The 25,652-nt window shown below is 42.7% G+C and overlaps 17 protein-coding genes across 17 annotated transcripts; 10 read left to right on the top strand and 7 right to left on the bottom strand.

Moving 5' to 3' along the window:
* Nucleotides 1-73: 73 nt before the first annotated feature.
* MSB1 (Msb1p) lies at nt 74-3,748 on the bottom strand (the record flags this gene model as incomplete). The annotated part of the gene is made up of 1 exon (XM_003682904.1): nt 74-3,748. One exon carries the CDS (start codon nt 3,746-3,748, stop codon nt 74-76), a length of 3,675 nt encoding a protein of 1,224 aa, XP_003682952.1.
* Nucleotides 3,749-3,950: 202 nt separating this feature from the next.
* Nucleotides 3,951-5,819, bottom strand: ECM38 (gamma-glutamyltransferase; the record flags this gene model as incomplete). The annotated part of the gene is made up of 1 exon (XM_003682905.1): nt 3,951-5,819. The coding sequence occupies one exon, from the start codon at nt 5,817-5,819 to the stop codon at nt 3,951-3,953; it is 1,869 nt and encodes a 622-aa protein (XP_003682953.1).
* Nucleotides 5,820-6,053: 234 nt separating this feature from the next.
* TUF1 (translation elongation factor Tu) lies at nt 6,054-7,349 on the bottom strand (the record flags this gene model as incomplete). Its single annotated transcript, XM_003682906.1, has 1 exon — nt 6,054-7,349. One exon carries the CDS (start codon nt 7,347-7,349, stop codon nt 6,054-6,056), a length of 1,296 nt encoding a protein of 431 aa, XP_003682954.1.
* A 147-nt stretch (nt 7,350-7,496) lies between these two features.
* Nucleotides 7,497-8,072, top strand: YHC1 (Yhc1p; the record flags this gene model as incomplete). Its single annotated transcript, XM_003682907.1, has 1 exon — nt 7,497-8,072. One exon carries the CDS (start codon nt 7,497-7,499, stop codon nt 8,070-8,072), a length of 576 nt encoding a protein of 191 aa, XP_003682955.1.
* Nucleotides 8,073-8,124: 52 nt separating this feature from the next.
* Nucleotides 8,125-8,370, bottom strand: TDEL0G03780 (uncharacterized protein; the record flags this gene model as incomplete). The annotated part of the gene is made up of 1 exon (XM_003682908.1): nt 8,125-8,370. One exon carries the CDS (start codon nt 8,368-8,370, stop codon nt 8,125-8,127), a length of 246 nt encoding a protein of 81 aa, XP_003682956.1.
* Nucleotides 8,371-10,956: 2,586 nt separating this feature from the next.
* ATP14 (F1F0 ATP synthase subunit h) lies at nt 10,957-11,313 on the top strand (the record flags this gene model as incomplete). Its single annotated transcript, XM_003682909.1, has 1 exon — nt 10,957-11,313. One exon carries the CDS (start codon nt 10,957-10,959, stop codon nt 11,311-11,313), a length of 357 nt encoding a protein of 118 aa, XP_003682957.1.
* A 94-nt stretch (nt 11,314-11,407) lies between these two features.
* On the top strand, nt 11,408-12,145 carry TDEL0G03800 (uncharacterized protein; the record flags this gene model as incomplete). The annotated part of the gene is made up of 1 exon (XM_003682910.1): nt 11,408-12,145. The coding sequence occupies one exon, from the start codon at nt 11,408-11,410 to the stop codon at nt 12,143-12,145; it is 738 nt and encodes a 245-aa protein (XP_003682958.1).
* A 109-nt stretch (nt 12,146-12,254) lies between these two features.
* Nucleotides 12,255-12,923, top strand: GSP1 (Ran GTPase GSP1; the record flags this gene model as incomplete). The annotated part of the gene is made up of 1 exon (XM_003682911.1): nt 12,255-12,923. The coding sequence occupies one exon, from the start codon at nt 12,255-12,257 to the stop codon at nt 12,921-12,923; it is 669 nt and encodes a 222-aa protein (XP_003682959.1).
* A 129-nt stretch (nt 12,924-13,052) lies between these two features.
* On the top strand, nt 13,053-13,634 carry SEC72 (Sec63 complex subunit SEC72; the record flags this gene model as incomplete). Its single annotated transcript, XM_003682912.1, has 1 exon — nt 13,053-13,634. The coding sequence occupies one exon, from the start codon at nt 13,053-13,055 to the stop codon at nt 13,632-13,634; it is 582 nt and encodes a 193-aa protein (XP_003682960.1).
* A 109-nt stretch (nt 13,635-13,743) lies between these two features.
* On the top strand, nt 13,744-14,925 carry GCD7 (translation initiation factor eIF2B subunit beta; the record flags this gene model as incomplete). The annotated part of the gene is made up of 1 exon (XM_003682913.1): nt 13,744-14,925. One exon carries the CDS (start codon nt 13,744-13,746, stop codon nt 14,923-14,925), a length of 1,182 nt encoding a protein of 393 aa, XP_003682961.1.
* A 372-nt stretch (nt 14,926-15,297) lies between these two features.
* On the top strand, nt 15,298-16,125 carry COQ11 (ubiquinone biosynthesis protein COQ11; the record flags this gene model as incomplete). The annotated part of the gene is made up of 1 exon (XM_003682914.1): nt 15,298-16,125. One exon carries the CDS (start codon nt 15,298-15,300, stop codon nt 16,123-16,125), a length of 828 nt encoding a protein of 275 aa, XP_003682962.1.
* Nucleotides 16,126-16,183: 58 nt separating this feature from the next.
* Nucleotides 16,184-18,115, bottom strand: GUF1 (GTPase GUF1; the record flags this gene model as incomplete). Its single annotated transcript, XM_003682915.1, has 1 exon — nt 16,184-18,115. The coding sequence occupies one exon, from the start codon at nt 18,113-18,115 to the stop codon at nt 16,184-16,186; it is 1,932 nt and encodes a 643-aa protein (XP_003682963.1).
* A 125-nt stretch (nt 18,116-18,240) lies between these two features.
* Nucleotides 18,241-19,470, top strand: MEC3 (Mec3p; the record flags this gene model as incomplete). The annotated part of the gene is made up of 1 exon (XM_003682916.1): nt 18,241-19,470. One exon carries the CDS (start codon nt 18,241-18,243, stop codon nt 19,468-19,470), a length of 1,230 nt encoding a protein of 409 aa, XP_003682964.1.
* Nucleotides 19,471-19,486: 16 nt separating this feature from the next.
* Nucleotides 19,487-20,674, bottom strand: SER1 (O-phospho-L-serine:2-oxoglutarate transaminase; the record flags this gene model as incomplete). Its single annotated transcript, XM_003682917.1, has 1 exon — nt 19,487-20,674. The coding sequence occupies one exon, from the start codon at nt 20,672-20,674 to the stop codon at nt 19,487-19,489; it is 1,188 nt and encodes a 395-aa protein (XP_003682965.1).
* A 571-nt stretch (nt 20,675-21,245) lies between these two features.
* Nucleotides 21,246-21,554, top strand: TDEL0G03880 (40S ribosomal protein eS30; the record flags this gene model as incomplete). The annotated part of the gene is made up of 2 exons (XM_003682918.1): nt 21,246-21,248; nt 21,366-21,554. The coding sequence occupies 2 exons, from the start codon at nt 21,246-21,248 to the stop codon at nt 21,552-21,554; spliced, it is 192 nt and encodes a 63-aa protein (XP_003682966.1).
* Nucleotides 21,555-21,681: 127 nt separating this feature from the next.
* TDEL0G03890 (uncharacterized protein) lies at nt 21,682-22,725 on the top strand (the record flags this gene model as incomplete). Its single annotated transcript, XM_003682919.1, has 1 exon — nt 21,682-22,725. One exon carries the CDS (start codon nt 21,682-21,684, stop codon nt 22,723-22,725), a length of 1,044 nt encoding a protein of 347 aa, XP_003682967.1.
* Nucleotides 22,726-22,746: 21 nt separating this feature from the next.
* LAS17 (actin-binding protein LAS17) lies at nt 22,747-24,696 on the bottom strand (the record flags this gene model as incomplete). Its single annotated transcript, XM_003682920.1, has 1 exon — nt 22,747-24,696. One exon carries the CDS (start codon nt 24,694-24,696, stop codon nt 22,747-22,749), a length of 1,950 nt encoding a protein of 649 aa, XP_003682968.1.
* Between the last annotated feature and the right edge of the window lie 956 nt (nt 24,697-25,652).

Below are 25,652 nucleotides of genomic sequence, written 5' to 3' on the forward strand. Positions count from 1 at the left end.
TCTTCGATGGGCTTGTGCTAAATGAATAGGAGTGAAAAGTTGAACGATGTTCTCGTATGACTTGATTTCAGGACTAGATGCCAAAGTTACCGTTTCTGATATTGTTGTGGAGCTTCTTGCGTTCCTGCTGGCGATTTGTCTGGCCGTGTAGCTTTGTGGCGTGTGGTGCTGCAGGAGCGAATGGAACGTTGGTGTGTTTGGGCATTGGTGGGGAACGCATTGGTCTGCCCGGCGATGGAGAACGTATTGGAGCTGTGAATTGCTGCTGCGGTGGAGCCCTTGGGTATCCATATGCTTGTCTTGCTGGTCTTTCATTCTTGTAGTACCTTAATTCCGGCGATGCATAGCCCCGTGGGGCTGGTCCGTGCGGGTACTGAGTTTGTGGAGACGTCATAGCGGGAGCATATCTCTGCGTGTAGGGGCCGGAGGGATAGTGCTCTGGTGGCCTAGCGTAATCAGCAGGAATGGGTTCCTGCCTTTGTGCGAAGTGACCAGCATCAGGTGCAATTGGAGATAACTGTGGGTAATATCCAGTTTGCGGGGGATATTGCTCGATAGGCCTTTGTGTATCTTGTCTTTGATAATGATCTGCTGCCACTGGTGGTATATCTTGTCTTGGGTTGTGGGCTTGTGTAGCGGGCGGGTATTGGCCGGTAGGTCTTTGAGGATCCCGTCTTTGACTGTAACGATCAGCGACTGGTTCTCGCGGTGAATGCTGTTTTTGTACGTTTGGGACAGGAACGTGGTGATCTTGGTGAACAACCGGTCTTGGTTGAGTGTAGTGATCAGCCACTGCTTCTGGCGGTGAATGATGTCTTTGTACTTGTGGTGGATGAACCAGTGGTTTAGGTGGCGACTGTTGTCTATGAGCCTGCGGAACATGAGTATAAGGATCTTGAATAACGGGTCTTGGTTGAGTATAGTGATCAGCGGCAGCTTCTGATTGTGGCTGAACCATTGGTCTTGGGGGTGAATGCTGTCTTTGACCTTGTGGGACAGGAACGTAGTTCTCCTGCTGAGCAACGGGTCTTGTATGAGTGTAATGATCAGCAACCACCTCTCGTGGTCTCGGTGGCGATTGCTGTCGTTGGCCGTATTGATCCTGCGGAATGGCCCTTGGCGGAGATTGTTGTCTCTGAGTGTACCGATTAGCCAATGCAGCATCCGGTCTTGTTGGTGATTGCCGCCTTCGCCTTTCATGCTCTTGTGCTTCCGCTGTGGGCTGCACGAAGGGTCTTGGTGACGAATACTCGGCAGAAGTAGGAACATGGTGCTCTTGCCGTACAACCATTGGTGGTGACTCGTGTCTTGGAGCGTAGAGCTCAGTAGGCGCGGGCACTCTCTGTGGAGATACACTCCTGTTTGCCTCGGATGGCTCATCGATCCTGATCTCTGGAAGACGTTTATTCATATCTCGCGGTACCCTTTGTTCTACGCCCTTGTGTATCTGAAGTGGTGGTGGGCCTTGAGTAATGGGCACCACTTGTGGCAATGGTTTGGTATCGGCAGGTTTCAAAGATGGTACGCCATGATCAAGTCTCAAAGAAGGCACTGCACTGCTCGATGACGTGGGAGTATCAGCGAATTCTTCATTGGAAGGTTTGTATTGATCGAACTTGGTGAAATCTTCAAAAATCTCTCTAGTCGAATTGACCGTGGTGGAAGATCCATCGTCAATGATAAGCTTCGAGATGTCATCTGTCATCATTTGATCGACCATCCCCTTTAACTCTTCCATCGCTTCTTCTGAACTGTTCCTATTAGGCTCTTCTTGCCTTATGGGTGCTCGGTAATCTTGGGGAGGAGGAGTCCTCTTGGGCTTCGCACTTGTAATATCAAGCGACTGTGCGTCATCATCTTCGCCTTCACTTATGCCTTGAGCGGCAAAAATATCCTTAAAATCATCGTTATCACACTCGATGGGTGGTAATTGATAGATTGAGTGATGAGGGTTGATTATCATCGATTCCTTCTTTTTTTGCTTGATATCAGGCATCAGCATTTCCTCCTTCGAGGATGAAGTGCTATGGTTTGAGCCCTTCTTCTTTACTTTACTCAATGGGTTCCATTTGGAGAATTTTTGCTCAATCGAATGTAGATTCACATTATTTTTTGCATTATTCTTTCCAAGAGATTCCTTACTGATAACTGTGTGATACATTTCACCTGACGAACTATCCGCTGATCGTGATCCGGATGAAGGCACTCTGTTTTGAAAATTGTCATATGTTGGAGTGACTTTCCTTTGAGAGTCCACTTGTTGTTGCACGGGCTGAGCAACCTTGGGCGAAGCAACCGGCGGTTCCATATCTCGCTGCCTTTGACGTTTCCTAGACTCTAAAGTGATGTCACACTCTTGAAACATCACCCACTTCTTAAAACCGTCAAACTCAAATTCTAAAATCAAAGATCTCCCAAACAACTTTTCCTTTTGTGAAGTCTGCTCGTAAGAAAGAGTTGATAGCCAGGCCCAGATGAAATAGTCATCAATCTCAACCCTTGAAACTTCTATGTTTTCCTTCAAATTACTTTCATTCGGTAAACATTTCCTTGTGGCCCAACCAGCTTGGAAAGTCGAATGCTTCGTAGACATAAGTTTCATTAATCTTCGAGACTCCTGCGACATCTTGCGACTAATCCCCTCTACATTGTTTTTCTTCTTAAACAAAGACTTCAAAAGTGCAAAATCCTCCCGGGCTTGGAATGCATCATGATCTGTGAAATCTAGAAGCTCATTGCAACGTTCTAACAATTGCCAAGGCTTTCTTGAAAATTTGTCTGTCTGCAAAGTAACCAACGGTATAGTCAATACTGTTTCTGAAGAATATGCAGTTGATCCTTTGGGCGGATAATCATTATTGAACAACAGACTTTTCAGCGAAAGCGGTAATTTGGCGCTCTCTAACTCCTGTGGAACAAAACTCTTCAAAAAGGCTAACAGTAGATGGAACATTGCGTCTGTGCCTGGAATCCACTCATCCAACCCATCCTGAAACGAGTTGCTCGGCAGTGTGGAAGTATTTGTAAAATCATAATCTAATGATTTGCCTCCCTGTTCAATTGCTACTCCAAATGCCCAGATGGCACACATTTTAGAGATCTTACGCGCACTCATCTTGTTAATACGAGAATTAGACGCCAGCGTTATGATAAGGTCAAAATAATCGTACACAATGGAGGCATGACTCGGCGACTCCAAACATTGAGGCATAATCTCAAGAAATGCTCTTCTTGGGTAATCTTTGCTCTTTTCTCTTCTCTTGAACTCCAGGTAGGCCTTCCAACTAACAACTTGTCCCTCAGGTAGACGACACCAAATATATTTGAGGCCCTGGAACAACGTCAATGGCTCTGCCTTTTTAACAATTTTCCACATCTGCTTCTCGGGAACAGGTTGTCCATTACCCATTGGAAATAAAGAATTAAGTAGTTTCAATAGTTTTTCATTGGTTTGTTGCGGTCTGAAAGGGATCATAAGGTATTCGACATCGGCGCCTCTATCTTTCAGTTCTGCCGTTATAGAATGAATCACGGCTTTCACTTTTTCACGCTCAAAATTATTAAAGAACTCAAACTCCTCGTCATCATCATCATCATTGGTGTCTTGATTAGTGGTTTTTCGGTAAGCTTTCATTGGAATATTGTTGTCAATGACATCGCGTCTCGGTGATGAGCTTACAGCCTCTCTATTAACAAAAGTTGCCGGAGGTGGTGTAGGTAAAGGTTTTGAAGCACTCGCACTAGTCATGGTTGATCCAACCTGCTCCCATTTATCAGAAAGGTCGCGCTTACCTTCTTTATTGTTTGTTTACGTTAAATCTATATGTTGAAATTTTTGATTTGAAACATTTTGTATTTTTAGAGATGCCCGAATCAAAGAAACTTTTATCTACTAATCCGAATTAAATAAATCATACGATGGAGGGTGAAGCGTGTGTTGTGTTTTACTTCTAATATACAGATGATACACCTCTTTTCCTCCAGTAATCGCTAACAGCGTGCCAATCGCCGTCGGAATAACGGATGGCATTGACAACACTTCTTGGATTCCGTTCCAAAGTGTTATGCCCCATCTCGTGGAAAGTATTGATAGCTGTTTTCCCCAACATTGCCAAATTCTCTACTTCCAGCGTATCGGGCAGCAATTGGTGGTGGACTCGAGGGTACGCGATTGTCTCTAATAGTGGCATCCTGTACCAGTAGCTTCTGACAATTGCTTGTAGGACGCTTGTTGTAATTGTAGATCCTCCAGATGCGCCAACAATGAGGTCAGGAATACCCAATTCATTCAATATAATAGTTGGGACGGCAGAGGATAATGGTCTCTTCCCTGGTTCAGGGTAGTTGTAAATCGATGGAGCTAGTCCAAAACTGTTAGATCTTTCAACCTGAGAGAAGTCGTCCATCTCGTTATTAAATATAACCCCAGTAGCTGGATCGTGCACTAGTGAACCGAACAAAAGATTCACGGTTGTAGTCAAGGAAACTGCATTGCCAAAACTGTCGACTATGCTGAAATGCGCGGTGCCATGTGGATCGTTAATCTCATATGCCGGTTTGTAATCAGTCCAATTACGCATAGTCTTGAGATCGTTGTCGAGGCAACTTTGCTTGATACTCCCTGCCGCATTATCAATCCATTCTTTATGCAGAACTTCTTCGATGTGTGATGGTAATTCTTCTCCTTCGTAATCCCCCAACCTACTCCGAGCGCTTGCCATCCATTTCATCGCTTCGACGAGTTCGAACGCTTTCCTCGGCAGGTAGTCGCCACCTTCGACAGAGTCCAATCGATCCATGATACCAAGTGCAGAGATCAGGGCTGCTCCAGAGCTTGAGCCACTGCTGGTCAGCACATTTAAATCGTTATCTGGTGCATGATGAAAACCTGATCTTATCTTGAGAGACAAAGGCTTACTCTTTGACACATTGTACTTTTCCAGATCCTCTAGGGTCAATATACCGCCATGTTTCGTGATGGATTTCACCATAGATTGAGCAATCCAATGGTTTGAATCATAAAATGGAGCAGCAGATCCGTTTCTGGCTAATTCCATTAGTGTATCAGAAAGCACAGGCCTATTGATCCAGTCATTCACCTTTTTTACGCCGTTCCCAGTACCATTAATGACGAATGACCAGTCATCGCGCATCGCCAAGAGTGAGGGTTCGTAGTACTTCAAAGCTGCCCCCAATGCGTCACCAATATGCCAACCTTCATATCCCAAATCTGCTACGGGCTTGAGTAGATCAAACCAAGTAACTTCACCACTTCCTCTCGATTCGTATAACTCATATAAACCCTGCAACTCTCCTGGAACAGCAACAGAGAGTCCTCCTAATTTAGAGCACTCGGGACAGCCATCAAACATTTTTTTATGAGATCCACTGGGTGCCTGCTCTCTAAAATCCACAGTCAGATACTTGTTCTCATCCTTACTTGAGAACACTGCGTATCCACCACCACCTATACCACTGTTGAAGAAATTGATCATACCGATACAGAGTGCGTGAGTCACAGCAGCATCTGCAGCATTCGAACCCGGGAACTTCTTGAGCACATTTGTTATTGTTAAATTACTGCAGATCTGAAGATCAGAGCTGATGGCGCCGTTATGGCCAACTTTCAAGAAACTTGTATCAGGGTCGAGTGTTGGTTGGCGCTTTAATGGATCTATTTCAATATTGTGATCTGTGCCAAGTCTGTGGAAGAACCTGGGATCCTCGAGAGTTGACTGGCCTAATATAATTGGATGTGTCGAAACGACTCTTGAAAGTAGCAGTATAACTCCCAGTTGCAACCATTTCTTAGCCCACATTTTAAAAACAGGTCGCTGGATCCTGGTTGGGCCCGTAATTGTATTGGAGAGCCCAAATGGTGGATAAAAGTTGATTTAAATCGCTGATGACTATTATAGATTCGCTTATCAATACGATTTTTCTCGAGCGCGAGCACAGAAAAGCCACATCTCAAAAAGACAGATTTATTCACATATAATGAGTGGGAATAGTATATATAATATAACCATATTTACAAGTCTGATGTAAGAATCTTACTCTAACAGACGGGTGATCAAACCGGTACCGACGGTCTTACCACCTTCTCTGATGTTGAAACGTTGACCGACTTCCAAAGGAGTTGGATGGATCAATTCACATTCCATTTCGACGTTGTCACCTGGCATGACTTGCATGGAGTGATCTTCAACGGACTCAGGGAACTTCAACACGACAGTGACATCTGCGGTTCTGATAAACATCTGGGGTCTGTAGTTTTCACCGAAACCAGAGTGTCTACCACCTTCTTCCTTTGACAAAATGTACAAGGAGGACAAGAACTTGGTGTGAGCCTTGACGGTACCTGGCTTAGCCAAGACCATACCTCTCTTCAATTGGTCTCTTCTGACACCTCTTAGCAAGATACCAGCGTTATCACCGGCCATTGCTTGGTCCAATTCCTTTCTGAACATTTCGATACCAGTGACAGTGGTCTTAAGTGGGGTGGTGTTGTGACCAACGATCTCAATTTCTTCACCCTTCTTCAAGTTACCTCTCTCAACACGTCCAGTAACGACAGTACCTCTACCTGAGATAGAGAAGATATCTTCAACTGGCATCAAGAAAGGCTTATCCAAATCTCTCTTTGGAGTTGGAATGTACTCGTCGACCTGTTCTAACAATTTCATAATAGCTTGTTCACCGATCTCTGGTTGACGACCTTCCAAAGCACATAGAGCAGAACCCATGACAACTGGAACGTTGTCACCATCAAACCCGTATTGGGACAAAAGTTCTCTCATTTCCATTTCAACCAATTCCAACATTTCAGGATCATCCATAGTATCGACCTTGTTAACAAAGACAACAATATGTTGAACACCGACTTGTCTAGCCAACAACAAATGTTCTCTAGTTTGAGGCATCTGACCATCCGTTGCAGCAACAACGATAATTGCACCATCCATCTGAGCAGCACCAGTGATCATATTCTTAATATAATCCGCATGCCCAGGACAGTCAACATGAGAATAATGTCTGTTTTCAGTCTCGTATTCGACGTGGGCAGTAGAGATAGTAATACCACGAGCTCTTTCTTCAGGAGCTTTATCGATAGCAGCATAATCCAAGAAATCAGCACCACCCTTTTCAGCCAAAGTCTTGGTGATAGCAGCAGTCAAAGTAGTCTTACCATGATCGACGTGACCAATAGTACCGATGTTTAAATGAGGTTTCTTACGGTCAAAAGCTGCAGCAGAGACACGCAAAGTGGTGGAGAGCCCTCTTACAGCACATTGTGGTCTCAGAAACTTACTCGAAATGAGTCTAGAGGCGAATCTGGGAGTCAACATCCTGTCACTGATCCTTTCGAATTTGAAATTAGTGGTAAGTTTTGTTGAACAAATCTTATAACTAACTCCTAGTAGAAAAAAAAAAAAATTTCAAGCGAATACGTAAAATATGCTTAAGAGAAGGAACAAGAGTAAGAACAATCGAGAATGGCTCGCTATTACTGTGAATATTGTCACTCATACCTTACTCATGATACACTAAGTGTGAGAAAGAGTCATCTGGTCGGTAAGAACCATCTGCGTATTGTAGCAGATTATTACAGAAACAAAGCCCATCAAGAACACCCCACACGCAGGAGGCAACACGGTAAACATTCAACAAATGAACCTATAAAGATCCATCTACCTGTCAACCGCGAGAAGCGAAGAACCAACAGCCTCGCGCGTTGTCATCGTAAGGAACTGTTACAAGAAGAATCATTACTCAAGCGAGTGTACGAAGGATCGCCCGGATACTCAAAAGTGTTTGTAGACTCAAACAGATTAGACATCGGAGACCTGGTACGATCATCGAGACTACCACAACGTGCAAACGTAGACACACACCAGACACGATCACGTAACGAAACGTTTACCAGTCCCACCCAACAACCATTGGAACCACCGCGCCTGCTGGCGCGGTGGCAAACCACTGCTCCGAAGGCTACGTACCATGAGGAAAGATTACTACAAGGAACGCTTAACGAGGCTAAACAAAGACTTTCACGTAAAAGGAAAAATTAATTAGAGATAGAGGTATCGTTATATAGGTATCATTAAAAGGGTCATCAATATGCTATAGCTTTTCATCGTAACATGCTTCTTCATCCACATCCGCATCCGTTTCATCTCGCGAGAATAATAGTATTAGTACTAATCCGACTATTAGAACAAGTACCACTCCGAGAACAAAAGCTATCATTGCCAAGGCAAGAAAATCACCTGTAGGTTCAGCGTCGCCTGCCTGGTGGCGAAAAAGGGCGCTCACAGAGTCGAAAACTCCTGTCTGGTATCCGTGGTGCATGTCGCACAGCTTTGTCATATTTACTTTAGTTACTCGAGGGTGGAAAAGAGTATATGCCAGTGGCAATTGCAATTGCAATGCAATTGCTTAAATACAATGCGATGAGTTGGATCAGGGTCGACAATTTGCCTGATTGAGATAATTAATCGACAAGCGATGCTCTATGCCTTACGAGCCGAGACTGCAGAGGTAGCGCGGTTAAAATTCGCGACGGCCACTAAGCGGGAATAAATGTCGCATCGCATCTTAGCGCAGATAGAATGGTACGAGACAAGGAAAAGGATAGAGAAGACAGGCCCAGAACAAGTCGAGCATTAGTCGGAGTGAATTCGTATACTGGTTGTGTCACATATTAAATTTGTCTCGGCTTACTCGAACCAACCTCTGCAATTGAGTGTATTATGTTTAAAAGTTAGGACCCTGGATAGGACGTCGGAGTATTTGGCCTAACATAAATTTTTTAGCGTATCATCATACGGATTAGAAATTAATTACAGCCGACTGGTCTTATCGGTCATGAGTGAGTGGTCTTACTAATCAAACATAAAAGCAGATCATTTAAAATATATAGCTAGATATTAGCAGACTTAACAAATGCAATCTGTCTTGCAGTCTTTACACGTACAACTGTCATTGCACTTTTGTTGGGAATCGCATTTGCAGAGATCCTTGCAAGTGCATTTTGAATTACACTTACAGGTTGTTTTCACTGCAGCAACCGTAATTAAGCAATCTCTTGCATTCTTAACTTAAACTCTTTCAAATATTTTTTGTTTGCTTAGAAGTTGAAAGAGTTGAAACGGATTGCAAGAGATATTCAAGATATTTTTATAGGTTTTCTTTGTCCCATCTGAAGTGTCAGCGAAAATCGCTTAGTCGCTGAGATACTTTAGCTGACAAGGAAAAGCAATATTCTTAGAATAATAAATTGAAACTGAATATATTCAACTAATATAGCTAGATATAACTTCTAAGCTCGACGTATTTAACAACAGCAGTCGTCTTGACTATCGCAACATTTTCCATCTTGACACTTGCATTGGGAATCGCACTTGCAGCAATCCTTACTGTTGCACTTCGAGCAACAGCCACAAGCTTGTCCACCGCAATAACCGTAATTCACTAGATCTTCTGGCATTTTATTAATGATTTCTTTGTTGGTTCTTTCAGTGATAGGAGATTTCAATAGACTATAAGCTGTCTATTCATGGTCCTTTTATAGTTTTATAGTTGACATTCATTCATGAATGCCGTGTCACCAAGATCCTTTTTTCAAGCTGATAAGCCTTTGGGCTATAACTTTACTGCGAGACCCTCGGTTGACTCAGCCCGATTCGCGGCTAAGCGATGCCGATTGTCATGGCGACGGGGAACTCGATCCATGAAGTATGACTTTCAAGGCGTTTCGAAAGTGATTAGGGCAAATAATCTTGTTATTTAATCCAAAGACTGCCCAAGAGGGTAAGAAGATCATATTTCATGTAGTCTTGGTCATTTCAGGCCGAGAAATCCAGAGTGCTATACTTGAAATGTTGAAGGAGTATTGAGAGGAGTTGTGGAAAGAGAGTCTCAACGCCCAAAGGAGCAGTATACTCTTTGAGCGGTTATGGAGCAGTTGCCAGATCAATTCGTTATAGCAACGATCGTAAAGAAGTGCGTTATAAACAATAGACACCTCAACCGAAGCATTTGATCGCCTATACGACTAAGCGCTATTGCTACTCTATGATTTAGGTTGTTAAATCGAAGGAACGAGCAATCTATGGAACAATCTCATTCCGAGCAGAACGGGTTTGTCGGGAGTGCCCAGGCGAGCTTTTCCCTAAAATCTGAATTATATTGGTTGAGCATAGCTAACTTTCGCGTTTTAACGCAAAACCGCTAATCGCAACAACCATCTTTTATCTCGTTTATGTGTGGGCATCATTGATATTTTCAAGCAGAAAAGTGACACTGTTATCAAGCAATTGCTTAAATCACTATCATGCACTTTTCGTTATTACCTCTTCCCTCATATCCTCAGCGGCTAATTGTTTCGGTTACATATATTGTACTATCACCAGTGAAATGTGATCCTTCAGCGGTATATGCCTCTTTCAAAGTCCGACTTGCGAACGCATTAAATCCTTCAAGATAAGATGTAACGAATACATAGTGATTTGTCATGTCTTTTTTTTTTGGTCGCTTCGATATAAGTATCTAATCCTGAAACCCTTTATAACATGCACAAGAAGGTGAAGTATTCAAGAAAGACCCAACCGTATAGATTCCGTACCTTGCAGTTTGTATCTTACTTACGTCAGTAAATGAAATCGATAACATTTGTTTAGAGTTGTTTACAGACTTTTACAAGCGCTTTTATAATCATTACAACCAAGAGTCAACAAAAAACCCAATGCTCATTTAGTGGTATCATACTATTCACTTCATCATATCGTCTCATCTTAGCTTGTTAGTAGTCTCTTTGAATACTATGATTTTCCCAGGGTAACATCTCACAGGCGACGAGCCAATCGCTGTTTTCCACTGTTCTAACAAGTAACTACTTTAAGAATAGTTCTCAATTAACAGTTAATTCAGTTGATCCTTCTCAATTGAACCAAGATGTTTGCCCTAAGATCCTCCTGTCTTTTGCAAAGAACCCTTGCGGTACGTCCCGTGTTGCGCCAACTTCACTACACTCCAGTTAACCGTAACGTAGTGCAAGACTTGTACTTGAAGGAGTTGAAAAATGTCAAGTTGAACCCTATCACCGCCAAGGATGCCGAAGGAAACGTTAGACCATGGTCTGAACCTGTGAAGCCAAAGGCTCCAGAGTTGGAAGGTCAAGGTACTGATGCTTTGAAAGCTTACTCCAACGAACCAGTTGAGACAAAGACCGAGGCTGCTGAGGAAGAGGCTCCAGTTGAAGATGACTGGTTGGTACTAGAGGACGATGTTGAAGAAACTCACTCCCATTAAAAGCGATCCTATATATGCGCTATCGTAAATACTTTTAACGAACCTTTTTTATATTCATACATATACAAGACACTTTAAGAGGGAATCTTGAGAGATGTTTGAGACCGTTGAAGACGCTACACAGTTTATCAATGGCCAATTACTAGCGAGAGGTTATCTGAAGACGGGAAACTCTTTAAAGATTGATGGCGCTCCAGATGATGCAAGGTTAGTGATAAACACTATACATAAATTGTTAAAAGCGGTTCAATCTAAGGACCAGCAACTCACGGAGGCTCAAACGAAGTTACAAAGGCTGCAGAAAGCTGTCCCTGAACCACAGCCAAGACCTACAACTCCGCGTGAGCCACCCAGGGAACCACCCAAGAGACCGACACCGAACAAGATTGTGAAGAACAAAGATGAATTACTGAGGAAACTGTACAAGGTGCGACTCAATGGTCTCCAATCCACAATCGATGAACTGAAAGATCGGTTCCATCGAGAAAGGCGATCTACAAACATAACATGGCAAGCTCACCAAGAAATCACTACACAAACAAACCCACAGATACAAGAAGACTTCAGCGATCAATTGACCCAATTGCTAGCCCGCGAATCACAACAATATGAATTTGATAAAGAACTACAAAAGTTTCTCGCGAACGTCAACAGATTCACATACTCATGTGCGGTCCTCGGTATACCAGACATAGACTTACAACCTCAACCACCACACACTTTTGACTACTTCAAGAGCCATGAAAAGGCTGAGCTAGTAGAGTGCATCACGGATTGGTACGAGATTGTTGATATATCGAGAAGGCCCGTGCGAATTGATCACGAGCCTTGAACAAAATTCATTAACAAGTGTTGATGAAGAAAAATTTGCCACTAATCAGGAACAACAAACTGTTTTAGAAGAGGTTATAACATCGTTAAGCGTTTGATATATTAGATCAATGTCTGCCCCTGCTGCTGGTAATGCTCAAGGTGAAGTGCCAACTTTCAAATTGGTTTTAGTCGGTGATGGTGGTACCGGTAAGACTACTTTTGTCAAGAGACATTTGACTGGTGAATTCGAGAAGAAATATATTGCCACTATTGGTGTCGAGGTCCATCCACTATCCTTTTACACAAATTTCGGTGAGATCAAGTTCGATGTGTGGGACACAGCTGGTCAGGAGAAATTTGGTGGTCTAAGAGATGGTTACTACATCAACGCCCAATGTGGTATCATCATGTTCGATGTCACTTCTAGAATCACCTACAAGAACGTTCCAAACTGGCACAGAGATTTGGTGCGTGTTTGTGAAAACATTCCAATTGTGCTATGTGGTAATAAGGTCGATGTTAAGGAGAGAAAGGTCAAGGCCAAGACTATCACTTTCCACAGAAAGAAGAACCTACAATACTATGATATATCTGCCAAGTCTAACTACAACTTTGAGAAGCCATTCTTGTGGTTGGCTAGAAAATTGGCTGGTAACCCACAATTGGAATTCGTTGCATCTCCAGCATTGGCCCCACCAGAAGTTCAAGTCGACGAACAATTGATGCAACAATACCAACAGGAAATGGAACAAGCTACTGCATTGCCATTGCCTGATGAGGACGATGCTGATTTGTAAGGCGCCTCTTCTCTTTGCTTAGTCTAGGTACTATATATCTTTTTATATATACTTGCAAAGATCTGCCCACTTAATTTGACAAAAATCATTACTTGAAATTGGCGAGAGGAGGACAGCACACAAAACACCATGACTGAGATTAGTTACGATACCAACTCCAAGAAGCTGAGCTCTGTTGGAGAACCCACAGAAGGCTTGGAGATCGCTTTGGGGCAAGTTAACACTTTGACCACTGCTTTGATCTCAGAGACAAACCCAAATTTCACTCCACAGCCACATGAGGACGTAAGTAAACTAATCAAGAACCTGTTCGACAGTGGTTTGAAAAATGCTCAGCAGAATAAGTTCCCAGAGGCTTTGAAGAACGTTTCGCTGGCAATCGAGATGGCACAGAGGAAAAGGGCTCCATGGGAAGCCTTCGCCATACAGTTGAAAGAATTGCAATTCATGTTGCGTCATAAGATTGATATTCTACTAGTGTTGGGCAGGTACCTCGAAGCACTACAGGATCTTGATATGCTAATGAACACGGGACTTATTCAACCGGAAGTTCTCATTAGAAAGACGGATGCATTGTTGAAATTGGGTCAATTGGATCAGGCAAGAATTGAGTGTGAAAGAGGTCTTACTTTACAACCACAAAATGCTAAATTGAAAGCACTATTGATGGAATGCACGAGGAAATTGGCAGACTTTAATGGTGAAATTTAGGTTTTCTATATATTATAGAGTGTTTTTTAATTCATAGTCATCGCTATAAGCTTTTGAAAAATTTTCAACAACAAAGGATATACCATCAAAGAACTACAAGAAGCATCCAATGCCATCTTCCGCTACTTCTTCGGCCGCGACTTCGACGAATAATGACATAAATGTGAGCATTGAATATTTTATAGCGAGATTGAAGAGAAGGCAGATTGATGATACCTATGCCATGGCTCTAGAGACTTTACAACTCTTGAAAAGGTTCATCTCAGCAGCTCGTTGGAATCATGTCACTGAATTGATTGAACAAATAAGGCAGCTAGCTGATAGGTTGGAAAAAGCTCAACCTGCTGCATTTTGTTGTGGTAACGTAATAAGAAGAGTATTGGCAGTGATAAGAGATGAACTCGAAGAAGACTTGCGTGATACAATGGTTACCACCGCAGCTACCACAAATACAGTTGCGGAGCCCATGATCTCATCAATGTTTAACCTGTTACAAAAGCCAGAACACCAGCAGCAACAACAGCAACAGACACAGGAACAACAACAACAACAACAACAACATAAATTACAAAGAAATCATAAATCAAAAACTGATTTCCGTCAAGTAGCAATCCAAGGTATAAAGGACCTGATAGATGAGATTACTAACATAGACGATGGTATCCAACAGATCGCGATCGATTTGATTCACGATCACGAAATCTTATTGACACCAACACCTGAATCGAAGACCGTTTTAAAATTTTTAATTAAAACAAGGGAAAGAAGTAACAGAACCTTCACGGTTCTAGTTACAGAGGGGTTCCCTAACAATACTTCCAAGGCTCACGAATTTGCCAAGAAATTGGCTCAGCATAACATCGAAACTATTATTATACCAGACTCTGCAGTATTTGCACTAATGTCTCGAGTCGGTAAGGTCATTATCGGTACCAAGGCTGTGTTTATCAATGGTGGTACTATTGCCTCGGCAAGTGGCGTATCATTGGTATGCGAGTGTGCTCGTGAATTTAAAACACCGGTTTTTGCAGTGGCAGGTTTATACAAACTTTCACCACTTTATCCATTTGATGTGGAGAAACTGGTCGAATTTGGCGGTTCCAAGAAAGTCCTACCACATATGGATCCACATAAGAGGCTCGATATTATCAACCCCATTACTGCATACGTCCCTCCTGAGAACATCGACATCTACATTACAAACATTGGTGGGTTTGCACCAAGTTTCATTTACCGTATTGCTTGGGATAATTATAAGCAGGTTGATGTCAATGTTGGTCAAGCACCTTAAGTATTTTGCAACAACACTATACACCCATAAAAACGAACTTTTGCATTAAGATTTAACCATGCCCTGTGCCTCGCTCGGCCAAAATTATCTGTATTTTGGTCTTGAGCTGGATGAATTGCTTCTCTGAACGACGCATTTCAATGGGCTATATTAAAACAAGACTTCTTGAGTACGAAATTATCGCTAATGCTGCCACGATATATTTTTTGTAATTAGAAGATCTGACATTCTTGACATCTCTTGATAGAACCGCTCGTAATGACTTCTTTTCTCTTGCCTGCTGTCCCCATTGTACTTATAGCGACAAGTTCTTGAATTGCTGAAATTTATACCTTTAAACCCTTACAAAAGTCGGAAAAAGACAAGGGAGATATGATACCTAAGATAGTCGTGTTTGGTGGGAATGGATTCTTGGGCAAGAGAATATGCCAAGAAGCTATAAACAACGGATTCAAAGTGTTGTCTGTGTCAAGGTCAGGAAAAGCCCCGCCACTGCAGTCACCTAATGATAGACAATGGATAGCCGAAGTAGAATGGAAAAGTGGCGATGTATTCAATCCAGATTCTTATAAGAAATACTTGCACGGTGCTTCCAATGTGGTTCATTCAATGGGGATTTTACTGGAAGATGAAAGCTACAAGATGAGAATCAAGAGCCCACTAAGCGGATCTTTTGACCTAAAATCTTTAATTCCATCTTTTGGTTCCAATCCATTAGATAAGAAGAATCCAAACTTCACTTACCAGAGGATGAATAAAGAAAGTGCTCTTTTGTTGGCACAGACTTTCAGCCAGATTATCGACCCAAGCGAGACAAAAGTGAGGGACATGCCTACCTTCACCTATATTTCAGCTGACAAAGGGTTCCCGATCATTCCAAAAGGCTACATACATTCTAAGAGGGAAGCTGAAGCAGGTTTGATGCGTTATGAGGATGTCTTTCGGCCAATCCTGGTGAGGCCTGGATTCATGTTCGATGAATATAAAACTACGCGCGATGCTAGATCATATGTTCATCATGCACTAGAGTTCTTGAACTGTAGTAACAGACTTCTGCTCGGGAATAAGCTACGATTCGTTAATGAGATGGTAAGGCCAACTGTTTCTACTCAACAGGTAAGCAGAAGCATTATTAAAAAAATCAAGGATCCGTCCTTTAAAGGAGTGCTACCGCTCGAATCTATTATTGACATGACTTAAAATTCTGTATTTACAAATAGAGGATTCCTGGTATGAAGCCCGAAACCCAGTAACGACCTCACCTACGTAAAAATGCTTGGTAAGCTTCCTGACTTACCTGGACATTACCAATACTTCTCATTTGCTTTTTCCCTTCCTTCTGTCTCACTAACAGTTTCTTTCTTCGAGAGACGTCAGAAGCATGTAGCTTTGCCAAGACATCCTTCCTTCTTGCTTTGATTGTCTCACGGGCTATAATTTTGTTATTCGCCCTTGCTTGGATGACGACTTCGTACAACTGTGCTTTAATGAACTCTTTGAATTTTTTGACCCATTCTCTGCCGACCCGGTCAACTTGAGATCTATGCAAGACTTGTGCTAAAGCATCAACACTCTTACCATTAACTAAAAGTTCTAGCTTGATAACATCGGATGGTTTATAACCAATGTCCTCGTAATCAAGTGATGCATAGCCTCTGGAGACTGATTTGAGCCTGCCAAAAAAATCATCAACCAAGTGTGCCAGTGGTAAATGATATTTGAGCATCACTTGGCCAGTCATGTTCAAATAGGTAATTTCGATTTGCTGTCCACGGTTATTATCACATAACTTGATGACATTACCAAGGTGTTCCTGCGGTAAAGTCATGATAGCTTCGACGTAGGGCTCTTCAAAAGCTTCAATTTTTGATTTACGAAGGGAAAGATCAGGAAAGTCGTCGGGGTTTGTGACGATCTTTTGAGTTCCGTCGATAAACTTCACCTGGTAGGGCACAGTTGGTTGGGTAATAATCAGCTTAGATCCGTATTCCTTCTCTAATCGTTCACGGAATACTGAAGCGTGCAGAGAACCTAGGAATCCGAGCCTCCAGCCTTGCCCCAGGGCATTCGAAGTTTCACGCTGTAATGATACTGACCTGTCATTGAGAACTAGCCTGCTAATATCATCGTCGAGAGCTTTGAACTCAGTTCCATCTGCTGGAAATGCTCCTACGAAAACCATCGGTTTGGTTTCTTCGAAGCCGGGCAGGACTTCAGTTTCACTTTCACGACCTACGTGCATAAGCGTGTCACCAATCTTTGCATCCTTAGAAGCCTTCATACCGGGAACAATGTAACCAACTTGGCCCCTACTCAGAGTACCAGTTGGTGTTCTATCAGGATACATAATACCAATTTCCTTTACTTCATATTTCTTATCAGTTTGCGCACTAAGTATCTTGTCGCCTTTCTTGATGGAACCGTCCACAATATGCACCAGGAGGACGACCCCCATGTATGAATCATACCACGAATCGACTAATAGCGCTCTGAATGGTTTTCTGAGTAGGCCCGTAGGAGGAGGAATACGATCGATAATTGCTGGTAGTAGATTCTCTGCAATGTTTATCCCTGTCTTGGCGCTTACTTTGATAATATCTTCCTGTGGTAGTTCAAATGTGTTGACAATCTGATCTTCAGCCTGTGGTATATCTGCAATATCTAAATCAATTTTGTTTATCACAGGTATTAGTTTGAGATTCATACTGTATGCCAAATAGAAGTTGGCCACTGTTTGTGCTTGAACACCTTGGGATGCATCGACCAGCAAAAGAGCACCACCACACGAGGCGTAAGACCTCGAGACTTCACCTCTGAAATCCACATGACCCGGCGTGTCCACTAAATGCAGTAAATAATCCTTGTTATCCCTTTTATCATGATAAAACATCGAGCATGTCTGAGCTTTGATGGTAATTCCTCGCTCTCGTTCGACCTCCAATTTATCCAAAACTTGCTTATTCTCACCTGGTTTAATGACACCCGTAATCTCCAGCATTCTGTCACTCAAAGTGGACTTGCCATGATCAACATGCGCGACTATAGAGAAATTCCTGTAGTTTTCAATTGGGATCTCATCTATCCGTTTCTGCAGTAGTTCGAGTTTTGACGGCGCCTGCTGATGACTTCTTCGTATCAGGGGTCTCCATGATCTGTGCAACACTCGTTGTAAGCCTCTCAATGGGATCATTGGTACTTTTATGTCGTTTCCTTATAGATGTCGAACTTGAAATGAGATGAGTTGAATGAAATTTAAACGCGTATCAAATTGATCAACAACTCATCGCTCGGTCAACTGGACTAAGAGTCAACTGTATGAAGTTGAAACTGATAGTGAATGGTGGTGAAGCTCCCGATGATTACAAACTGCTAAGAACAACTGTGTCGACGGTCGCTTCACTGAGGAAAACGGCCGTGTTAAGGTTTACCAGTGAACGATTGCTGATAATATCCACGCCTCGATCATCTTCCAGCGGTAGTACTCTTTTGCATGGTGATACGGGGCAATTATGGTGCACTATCCCACGAGACCTGTTTAAGCTGTACACTGTAGCCTCTGCTCGTGAACTGAATACAATCACCATGGAGTATAAATGTGATTCATTGATTAGCGTATTCAAGCGCTATGATCGAATAATGAGCCAAGGATGCTCATCCGATATGACTATTAAATTACAATCGATGCCCGAGTGGAACGTTGGACCGGCAATTGCAAACCCTGGCGGCATCAAAGCCAACCCAGTCTGTGCTTTGGGGATCACTTTTGAAGAGCTTCTTCATACATCTAACGGGGGAAACGATAATGAGTACGAAGATGGTTCGACGAATTATGGTACAAAATTCACAAACAATAAGACAGTCTTTCATTCTTTTAAGATACCAGTCAAGCTCTTATTTAAAGCACAGGATGCTCGAATACAAGAACCTATGATCAATTATGCGCAATTGATGATGTACAAATTACCACCATACTCTGGTGAATTTGGGGCTGGATTCTCGAATTTCATTAAAAGGGTCGATCGGTTCACGAACGTTCGACATATAAGGCTGAGCGGCTTGAAACGAGAGAACGAAGTTGGGAACGAGGATGCGCAATTGAAGATCATTGTCAATGAACTGGACTGGAACTTAGAGATTTGTTGGAACGGTCCATTGGACTCTGTTATGCAGCAAACGACCCCAAGTCAAACGGAAAACGAGCAAGTGCAAGCCGCTGATGATGACTTAAGGATAGAGGATAGTACGATGAGTGGTGCCAATCCACAGGATATAGATGTTGAACTAGTAGATGTCTCAGCAATGGTACAACGTGCGGAGCAAGAGAACCTTTCTGTGAATGAAGTATATATGCGATGCAGGGATTGGAAAGTTTGTCACAAGTTATACGGAGCATTTGAAGAAGTAGTGTTGGCTATTTCGCATGACGAATCGTGCGTATTGCATTGCTCATTAGACCGCGGAGGTTCTGACGAAGGTGAAGAGGTTGGTGAAGCTAAGGAGAGGGGTCAAATCATATACTATATTGCGAGATCAAAACCGTTATAAACCGCTAGATAGTCGACTAAGCATTGTTTTCTGCAAATTCCTTGACAAATTCAACAAGTTTCTGAACTGATTCCAATGACAATGCATTGTAAATAGAAGCTCTGAAACCACCGACAGAACGATGACCTTTCAAACCGGTCAATTTATGTTCACCGGCTTCTTTCAAAAATTTGTCATCAAGTCCCTCTTTCTTCAAAGTAAAAACGACGTTCATCTTTGATCTACAAGACTTTTCCACTGGGATGTTGTAGAAGTCAGAGTATTGATCCAAAGCGCCGTACAGTAGCCTGGCCTTTTCTTCATTTTCAGCTTGCTGAGCTGGTACACCGCCCTTTTTCAAAAGGTGCTGGAAGACAAGGTCCATGACATGTAATGTAAAAATAGGGATAGTGTTGTAAGCCGAATCGTTCTTAACCACTGTTGGATAATGGAAAGCGATTGGTGTGATCGGTAGCCCCAATTTGTGTAATTCATCCTCAGAAGCCTTTGAGATCTCCTCTAGAATAGTCTTCTTGATGATATAAAGAGTCAAACCAGCCAAACCGATGTTCTTCTGAGCACCAGCTAGAATCATACCATATTGAGAGACATCAATCTTTCTTGATAAAATATCACTGGACAAATCGGCGACAACTTCGATGGAAGGATCAGAAGTGAGACATTCTGGCAATTTTGGCCATTCGACACCGTGCACAGTCTCATTTTCACACAAGTAGACGTAGGAAAATTTCTTCCCCTTGACCTTGTCAGCCCATTGAGACTCATCTGGAATACTCCCGTATTTACCATTGTAGTAATCCTTTGAGTTAAAGATAACCTCTGCTGGAACGTGCAATCTCTTTGCTTCTTCGAAAGATTTTTGAGACCAAGATCCAGTCACCAAGTATCCAGCTGGTGCGATTTCCCCAGTCTTCCCCACATAAGCTGCAGCCAAGTTAGAAGCCGTGGAAGAGAAACCAGTGGTACCACCACCCTGCAAGAAAAAAACCTCGTGAGTATCTGGAATCTCCATCAACTCTGTCAAATGTTTCTTGGCATCTTCGATAACTTTTTTGGCATCCTTGGAACGATGTGAGATTTCACCTATACCTAATCCAATATTATTAAAGTTTAAAAGATCCTTAGCTGCTTGTTGTAGAACAGAAGTAGGCAATTGTGCTGGACCAGCACCAAAATGATGAGGTTCCTCTCTTTCCAAAGGCATTTCGAGGTATGAGTCGTCTAAACCTCTTCAATGAGTAGATGGCTCATAGCTGTAATTTTTCATTTTAAGAGGGTACTATTAAGACTCATCCCTACGTAGAAAATGATTAAACTACGATTTACAGGCTTCAAGGACATTCTACAGCGCCATAATAGTCCCAGGCTACTCAAAACTCGGTCTACAACTCGATCAATTCCTCAGCTACTGTATATGAAGAGACCTTTCATCTCTTACACTCATCTTATGCTCATCTTATTCTTAACTTCATCCTCAACCTTATCTCATACAACACCTTCAAGTAAATCATTATGAAGGACGAAAATCTGTGACTGTTTTTACTTAAACATCCAGAAACCTACCAGAAGTCTAAAAAATCTGGACATTTTTTAATTTTTTGATTATTATTTTTTTTGGAAAAATTTCAACATTTTTCAAAGTTCGTCAAGAATAACGTCTTTCCAATTGTGAAGCGATGTGGCAAACAACCTTGAAGTATCCCATATACACGCTATATCTTGATAAAGTCAAGATTGATCACTAATAATATACACATACAACCAACTACGCAAAAATGGTACGTTAGACTACGCATATACTTCACAAAAGCCCCATGTTTGAATCCTTATGGAAACTTATGATGTGGTTTGGATTATTCGAGGATTAATACTAACAAGAAGTTTCATTATTACAGGGTAAAGTTCACGGTTCCCTAGCTCGTGCTGGTAAGGTCAAGTCCCAAACTCCAAAAGTTGAAAAGCAAGAAAAGCCAAAGAAACCAAAGGGTCGTGCTTACAAGAGAATGTTGTACACCAGAAGATTCGTTAACGTTACTTTGTACAACGGTAAGAGAAGAATGAACCCAGGTCCATCTTCTCAATAAATCAATTAGATTAGATTTATTACGTTTTTCACATAAAATTTTAAATAGGTTAACAGTACACGTCGTATTGACACTATAAGCATTATTCATCGCCTTTTTACCTATAACTTGAGGACTGAAAAGACTGATGAGCGAAATTGATCAGGATAAGCTTAAGGAGCTGGTTGAGTCTATCAAATCCCAGTTCATTGAACCTTACAAGGATGTGCAATCTTTAAGAGAGATTAAATCTACTACGAGCTTTAAAGACTCGGATCCATTGACAGAGATCCAAAAATTGTCCCAGATAATAAAAGCTCATTCAACAAAGATTGGGATAGTATGTCAACCAGCCAAGTTTTTTGAAAACTACCCAGTTGTCTTCAAAGAACTGCAGAACTTTACAAATTCATTGTTTTACCTCTTGAGTATCCTGCCGTTGATTCACAATGATAAGAGCGATACTTGGACTTCATACTTAGCCAAGAAGCTTGACTCATTGGTGCTGAATTTACTCAATGGTGTGTCCTCTTTGTGTCAAGATATTGAGAGGATGATCGAAGAGGGCAAGGGTGATGACAATGATAGGCTCATCACTATTGGTAGTATTTGGGCAGCATGTGATTCTTTGGATGAGTTGGCAAAGAAGGGGAACTTTCAACTGTTAGCTGATAGCATTCGTAGCAGTTGTGATTTGGTCGATGATATGGTTCAGGATGTGGATTCGTGGTTAGAAGATCCACAATTTGGAGATGAGCTACTGATCGATGATGACTTGAGCGACGAGGATGATGAAGAGAAAGAAGATGATGATGCACAGGCTCTGAAAGCTATGGAAAAATTCCTGATACAATGGAAGACTAATTTAAAGATGGTTAAACTATTACTTTCGTCCTTTGCCAAATCGCTAGCTACAAATGTCTACAATTCAAAAAGTACCAAGGCTAGTATGCTGGATAAACTACACACCTTGCAACTGCTGATTGTGGAACAATTGGATGAGTTTCTTTCAGATGTGTTTATGTCGGATGCTTCGTTTGAACCGGCCGATTTTAAAGATAACATAACCGCCTTGAACGATAGTTTAGGCCAGATGGTAAAAATCATCAAGAATCTCAACACTTCAGATCCCAAGAAATTGAAATGGATAACCGTTTGGGAAAATAAATACTTCCAAGATGGAAATAATTAGACTTTATTTATAATTACATTTTTACCAATCATCGCCATTATCATAGTCATCTGAACCAACTTTGGCTTTCCTTTGACTCAATGCTGCAGCCAGTGCGTCTGCTAACGAACCACCTCCAGGTGGTGGAGGGCCCGATGAATTTGTCGTTGGTTGAGCTGGCTGGCCATGTGCTTCTTGTAATAATACTGATGGTCGATCAAGTTGTGATTTGTCGACTTTCCGTAGAGCTCCTATACCACCTGCACCTCTAATCGATGCTAGTAAAGCGTCACGACCAGAATCACCAGTAGCTTCAACGAAAGTACTCTGTGGCGCAGCTGGAGTAGCTTGTGGTTGGGCCATGAAGGGAGGTGGCGGTGGTGGTGCAGCTGAATTTTGAGCTGGCATAGGTGGAGGTGGTGGAGGTGGTGCAGCTGCCGTGTTTTGCACAGGCATTGGAGGTGGTGGAGGTGGGACAGCTGCCGTGTTCTGCACAGGCATTGGTGGCGGTGGTGGTGGTGATGCTACATTATTTGTTGCCGCTGGTAAACTGTTGAACGTAGTTGGTGGTGTTGGAGGTGGTGGAGGTGATTGATATTGACCTTGAAGCGGAAATGTTACTTCTGCAGGGCGAGGTGATTGTTGTGGGAATTGCTGGGTTCTTGCTGCTCTTGGAGGAGGGGGAGGAGCTGGACCGCGTCTAGGCGGAGGTGGAGCTGGTGCTCTACCTGTTGTCTGAGTTTGCAATCCACCTGGCGTGGTCAACTGTGGCGTTATACGTCTGTGTGGGGAAGGTGGAGGAGCCTGACCATGTCTCGAAGGTGGCACCGGTGGTGGGTTCCTTCCCATCCTATTTGGAGGAGCTGGCACAGGGCGACTATTTCTATTAGGTGGTGCTGGAACAGGCCTGTTGAAAGCTGGCAACGACGGTTGTGTTTGTGCAGGTACTGGGAATGGTGTGCTTTGAGGCGGCGGTGACATAGGTGTCGATTGCTGAGGTACTGGGAATGGAAATGGATTGGTTTGTTGAGATGCGGTTGGCTGTGGCACGGGGAATGGGAATGGGTTATTATTCCTACGAGGTAATGTCGGGGATTGTGGAGTTTGAGCACCCGGTGGAGCCGCTGCTGGTGCCGATTGTGCTGGTGGAGCAAGTGGAGCAGGCGGAGCTGGTGGAGCCGGAGAAGTTGGTACTGCTGGAGCTGCCTGAACAGGAGCCGGAGGAACCAATGAGGCGGGTGGAGGAGGAGGTATAGGATGTTTTGCCCTTGGTTGTGATGATGCTGAAGAGGCTACTGGGGTTTCTGGTGCCGATATATGTGGTGCTGGCGTAGCTGGCGCCGTTGCAGGTGCCGAAGAAGTCCAGTCCGAAACCGTGTCTTCGACAGATTCTTCATCACTCGATTCTGGAGCAGGCGCTACAGGTGGTGGAGGTGGTGGTGCCTTATGCTTTACTATTGGGATTGATTCAGCATTATCATAATTGTATCTCTCACGCTGATTACCATATAAAGATTCTCCTCGAGGACCTTTCACCACAGTATTTGCCCTCTCTTCGTTCACTTTCTTGGTCAATGCAATTGCGTTCTTATTAGATAAAGTCTTCTTTGATGCATATTTCTCACGTTTATGGACCCTTTTTAAGAAATGTGAAGCTTCATTCAAATCTTCGAATAAGAGACCAGCATAACAATCTTCGATCTCGAATGCATGAAAAAAGGTTCGATCTTGGTAGTATTCAAAGTTAACGTATAATTCGTGATCCCATAAAACACCTCTATGTCCTTTGATATCCACCAACTTTAAGAAAAACGTATGGCCAACTAGATCGTCAACTAAAACGACTGCTCCAGATAGTCCCGTATATTGCCATTCATTAGGATTGGGATATGCAATGTAAAGTCTCGCTATAGCGACATCAATGATCTTATTTGAAGATTTAGGCAGTGCCCTCTTAATTTGGTCCTTATCCGCAGAGTTCAGTAGACCCATATCTTTCTAAGAAGCTCTCCGTCGGCGGAATCGTAGCAGAGACCTATGGGCTAAACTAGACGCGATATTCACCAGTAACTACTGTCAACTAAGGCATTGTATCTGTAGATTCGCTTGCCCCTTTTGACTTCAATACTCTAAAGTTCCAAACGTCAAGAGTGATTTTCACTACACTAAAGGTATCAAGATGGCCCATCAAGAGGCTTGCAGAGACTCAGCTAGTGCTCAATGGATGGTATAATGTCCCAGGTTGGTCTCGTTTGATTAGAGAAAGACCTGTTTTAAGGAATTGATTTTTTGTCGTTCTCCATGGTGAGCTCTGCAGTTAGCAACCTGAATGATGAACACCCTGAATTGCTCACAAGATCTGAATCCTTAATAGCTTACCAGCCTATGTTGGTCAGATGGCTTTCAAAGCTGGTTAGTCGCTCGAAGCGAGGCGATAATCTGGCTTTTACTCTGCTGGTCAGCGCTTTAAGCTGGATGACAACAAGGAGCACTCTTGCGGTGAAACTCCATGTCTCTATGACTCTTGGACAGTGAAAATGACCTTCAATAGCCTTTGAAACGATTAATTACTCTTAGAAAGTGCTTAGCCTTGCGGGTATGTTTGTATTTTCGTGTTGTGAAAAATGGCTGGTTTGACGTGTCGTACTGCCACCTGAAACAAACAAACAAATAAACAAACAAATAGAAGCTTTCACATAAGCTCAGAATCGCGTAAGGCGGTATTCGGTTGGCGTTCTATTGTTTGATGTATGTTTGAGTTGTGCAGGTTTGTTTACATGCTAGGGACATTGGCCAGTTGAGCATTGTCATCTTTACCATTCGATGACTGCTGCTTGAAGTTTCAGGTGGTCTGTGGTTGCCTGACCTGAACGTAGGTAACAATTTCGTTGTCAAGCTCTTTGTAATTGTCTGTTTACTAGCAAACAGAGGTACCCAGCAAGCTTGAC

Source organism: Torulaspora delbrueckii, chromosome 7 (genome assembly GCF_000243375.1).
Source record: "Torulaspora delbrueckii CBS 1146 chromosome 7, complete genome".
In the NCBI taxonomy this organism is placed as follows: Eukaryota; Fungi; Ascomycota; class Saccharomycetes; order Saccharomycetales; family Saccharomycetaceae; genus Torulaspora; species Torulaspora delbrueckii.